The sequence below is a fragment of the Amphimedon queenslandica genome, unplaced genomic scaffold (assembly GCF_000090795.2).
Source record: "Amphimedon queenslandica unplaced genomic scaffold, v1.1 AMPQUscaffold_12634, whole genome shotgun sequence".
Lineage (NCBI taxonomy): Eukaryota > Metazoa > Porifera > Demospongiae > Haplosclerida > Niphatidae > Amphimedon > Amphimedon queenslandica.
In genome coordinates, this window is record NW_003547130.1 from 23,828 (window position 1) to 28,323 (window position 4,496).

Consider the following 4,496-nt stretch of genomic DNA (forward strand, 5'->3'; position numbering starts at 1 on the left):
GTATTAAATTGGTGGTAATTACTAAATGAACAGTAATTAAGATACAGTAGTTCAGTAGTTCCTATTTATAGTATAATCATTAGGTATAATGTACATCAGTGACTGAATCATTTATTAATATGTAATTACCTGATGATTGGTCCTAGTAGCAGCTGTTGTTGACGAACTACCAGCAGTTACTATAAAACTAACAATTATTATAATATATCCTGTGTCTCATTAAAGACATGATAACATTACTAGTGACAGTAGTGGGAGGAGTCAAACAGTTTGGGAACGACAAACAACTATTAAAAACAATTATTATTAAATACTATTATCACTATTATTAGTACAATGTGATACTATTAACAGATACACTCCTTATAACAGACACCTCCTCCTCTACTCCAGCAGACACTATTGACTAGTGACTGTATGTAATATACAGTATATGAACATTAGCCCATTAGTATCAGCTAATGATTGATCAGTTAATGTGTGTCTCATTATAATGTGGAGGAGGTGACATTATGTTAAACATTAATTGATTTAGTTAGGACTAAAACTAATGTTGTCTTTAACATTAAAACACAACTTACATGTACTTAGTTGTGTTTTAGGCTGAAACACAACGAAGTAAGTTTTAAAATGTAATAAAAATTGGAAATTGCTGGACAGCTAAGAAATTAAGGGTTTATCAATGACTGTGTCATTTTATCAGCAATTTCTTTAAATGCTTCATTTTCCTTCAATGCTTCAATTAAAGTATTTATTAGCTGAGGTTTCCCATCAACAGTAGCTTTAACAGCAAACAGTAATGAAGCACATCTATCTTGTACTGGTCTGCAATCATTCATACACTCAGTAGCAGTAGTATCAGAAATTAACTCTTTAGCATAGAAGCTCATGATGACAGCTGATAGGTTACTTGGGGCTGCCAGAATTTTTGACAGTGCAGCAAAGTTTTCTCGTAGTACTTTTCCTGCTAGTTTCCTCTCATCATCTATAATTATAGTAACAGAACTAAATCAAGAACGAAATTATATCGGGAAATAATATTATACCTGAAGAAATTGGCCCTGTGTTGGAAGCAATAGAACCGGCAGATGCTTGCTGGAAGTCACCTATAATTCATTTAGATTGGGACTGACTCATGTAATAACAACACTTACCCATTGTTAATACAATGTTTATTTTCTCAACGTTGGATTTTTTTATTCCTTGCATTGTGACAGGATAACTTAATTCCTTCACTGTATCTTCACCAGGTGAGACTGTGAATGTAATGAGGCATTTTGGAAAACGAGGAGGAGACATACTGCCATAATCATCTATATCAATCTGCCTAACCTATTGTAATCGTAACACCAAGTTTTAGTATTAAGTGCTTACTCCTGTAGGAAATTGATGAGGTCTAACAGACCATCCTTTGGGACATTGCCCATAATCAAAGTATAACTCAATGAATCCATCATCATCTTTAAACTGGAAGGATACCTCAATACACTCAACAAATTTGAATGTTTTTTTAATATGCTGTATAAATAAAAAAAAAACCTGTAGTAGCAGAATTGGAGCATTCATACCTCTATTAGTGCATTAAGATCTTTAGACAAAAGAAATCTCATCAACCATTCCCTTCCTGGTCTCCTGACTTCATACATCACTTGACCATAGTAACTCTTATTAGGTAATTTATCTACAGGAAAATTTAAATAAAATCATTAACTTGTATAAATAAGCATTATGCTATACCTGCTGAATTCTTTACTGAAATAATCCCCATAGATGAAGCTTCAAAAACAGGAAAAGTTGGTAATAGCAAAAGTGAAGAAAGAGTATGTGTTCTTTCATGATATGATGAAGGGCCTGGGATTGAATATGGCTGATAACGTCTTCCTGAGTATGTTTTAATACAATACTTAGAGAATTTAGCAATGCTAATGCTACCATATCTATTGCCAATAGAAAATTCTCCACCATCTACTGTAATGAACTTGTAAGGTGGCTGATTGTTTGTTGCAGTAGCAAAACTAAGATAATTACAGTGAGAAGATGTTTCTATGGAGACACAGTGCTGTATCTCCAGTTTAACAGGTTTAAGAAATGGTTTAGAGAGGTTTATAGCGTATACTGCACTAACAAGCTCAGTGTCTTCTGGGAATATAAAATCTCCTCCTACAAGAGCAGTGATGGTGACCTGTACAGTATCAGAGGGTAGCACTGCTCCTTGTGGTATTGTTATCTTTATACCATATTCCTCCCAATTAACTGACTGGGTAGATCCACCATGAATAAGAAATGAATTTATTGCAGCAACATGTACACCTTTAAGTTCATCTATAAAAATAATGATTAATATTCTATATAGTACCGTATACCGGTTAATTTTCATGGTAAAATATTTTCGCAAATATCATGGTTTGGTGATCATTCACGAAAATTTTTCACCACAAAATTCTACTCTCCATTGCCACGTGGTGCAGTCTGCACTCTGCAGACAATTTGCAAAAATTTATTCCGCAAAATCTTAGAAATGCAAGATTCACGAAAATTTTCCACCGCGAAAATAAACTGGTATACGGTATATACTAGTGAAAAATTACAATTACTGCATTATTATTGAAAAATAGGCTATTTTAATTTATTTACCTAATTCAGTGGGTTGCACTGTGGGTCTCATAGTAGGTGCACTTGCAAATGATACTTCAGCTCCTAAGAAAATTATGTAATTATTAAAATGTGTCATAATTAATGGCATACAAAGATACAATCACAAAAATACAATCAAGCCAAAGGGAGTGACAGGATTATCAAAAAGTGGGTTGCCTGTAGCTACTGAGGGAGTGACAATTATGATAACAATTTTAATTAAGATCAAGAATATTAATAAGAATAAAGCAAATAACAAAAAGCTATATTATTATAATCAAAAAGCAGTATTTAAAAATAGCTTATTATTTATTATAATCTCACTTATGTATTCCGCAACTGATGTCTCTCCAACTTCACTAACAGCAATGGCTAGTTTGTCCCATGTTGCCTCAATATCTGTAAGCCATTTTGCTAAACATTCTCTGAGACATTGCTCAGCATCTCGTGGATACATAATCTCAATCATCTTTAAATTGTTGTAAGTCAGACCCAAGTAAAGACCAAGATCAAACCATTTGATAGTTTGAAAGGAACTATCTTTTAACACTTGTACAATACCTACCAGATCCCTGATAGTCAATATAACTACATAAATAAATAAAAAATATTGTAAAACTAGTGACAGTGAGTGGTTATTAATACCTTTTTGCTGATCATCATTGTACTCACTGATCTGTGTGGGTGAGTAATTAGTAGCTGGTTTGACCTTTTGAATTGTCGGCTCTATGTATAAAATATTGGGTATTATTTATGAAACAAATTTACACTGCATCCAGTCTACACTCTATACTACTTCACAATAGTCAAGGCAATGAAATTTTAATTGCAGAAAATGTCACTGATAATTACAAAGTCACTTCTGCAGTAAACTGTAAATTCATCCTCCATTTTTCTGTATTTCCTCAATAAAATCAATGAAGAAATGGGTAGGTAGTTGCCTCAACACAACTCACTTTCTGTATCGAGTTTTGTTGGCCTAAGACCCGCAAAAGAAAGTCTAAAGATTCATTTATACTCTTGCAGCAGGAACAAACAAACAATTCCAAATTACTGTATTATAATAGTAAAATAAAAGATAAAAATGAAAATCCCATGATACAGCTACAGTTCAATTCTGTACTAAAGTTACTGAACTAGTTTTGCCACTGATGTAGAATTTTAGACAAACGAATGCCATGTGACAAATAATTTTTGCTTCTTGTATGCAGAGTTACTTCGTTCTCTACTGAGCCAGTAAATGCTGACAGGTGATTCTTTAGGCTTTTTCAGGTCAACAAAAAAGGAAAAAATATTTCTAAAAATATGTCAAGACAACTACCTACCCGTTTCTCCATTGATTTTAATGGAGAAGTGAAACAAAATGGAGGATAAATTTACTATAGAAGTGATATTTTGTAATTAGTGATAACTCTTAACAAAAGTGTCTATTGCGATAGTACATATTATAACATACCTAGCTTTATTGGAGTCAATGGTGCCTTGAATTCTTCAGTTAGTTCAACCACTTCCTATACAATAATGCACAATATGATTTTAAGTGCTTGTATTAATGGTATAAAACAGTTAGTGTGTGTTAATTCTTACCTTAATATCAAGACAATATTTATTTCTAATGTTAGTAGCAATGTGGTGCTTTCCTTCTTTATCCAGTGCTATAGCTAATGATGACCAACTGGGACCTCCTTTCTCTCTCACTTTATCTTTTCCTCTTAACCAGGCAGACATACACTGTCTGAAGCACTTCTTAGAATCTCCATTATTATCTTCATTGATGTCTTCTAGTGTAAGATGATAGAGTCCTAGCTGAAGGCCAAGATCATGCCATATATGGCAAGGTAAATGATTGAGTATTGTTAGCT

The 4,496-nt window shown here is 33.2% G+C and overlaps 1 protein-coding gene across 1 annotated transcript in view; it reads right to left on the bottom strand.

Moving 5' to 3' along the window:
• Positions 1 to 4,490, bottom strand: part of LOC109587263 (uncharacterized) — a 16,949-nt gene extending 12,459 nt beyond the window's left edge. The window contains exons 1-12 of the mRNA XM_020003501.1: positions 4,222 to 4,490; positions 4,091 to 4,145; positions 3,280 to 3,360; positions 2,959 to 3,222; positions 2,635 to 2,697; positions 1,738 to 2,322; positions 1,569 to 1,681; positions 1,375 to 1,518; positions 1,155 to 1,332; positions 1,047 to 1,106; positions 241 to 985; positions 130 to 187 (exon numbers count right to left, since the gene is read on the bottom strand). Of these exons, the coding sequence (XP_019859060.1) occupies positions 669 to 985; positions 1,047 to 1,106; positions 1,155 to 1,332; positions 1,375 to 1,518; positions 1,569 to 1,681; positions 1,738 to 2,322; positions 2,635 to 2,697; positions 2,959 to 3,222; positions 3,280 to 3,360; positions 4,091 to 4,145; positions 4,222 to 4,362 (2,001 nt within the window). The 5' untranslated portion in view covers positions 4,363 to 4,490 and the 3' untranslated portion in view covers positions 130 to 187; positions 241 to 668. The remainder of the gene's footprint in view (positions 1 to 129; positions 188 to 240; positions 986 to 1,046; positions 1,107 to 1,154; positions 1,333 to 1,374; positions 1,519 to 1,568; positions 1,682 to 1,737; positions 2,323 to 2,634; positions 2,698 to 2,958; positions 3,223 to 3,279; positions 3,361 to 4,090; positions 4,146 to 4,221) is intronic.
• Positions 4,491 to 4,496: the final 6 nt, after the last annotated feature.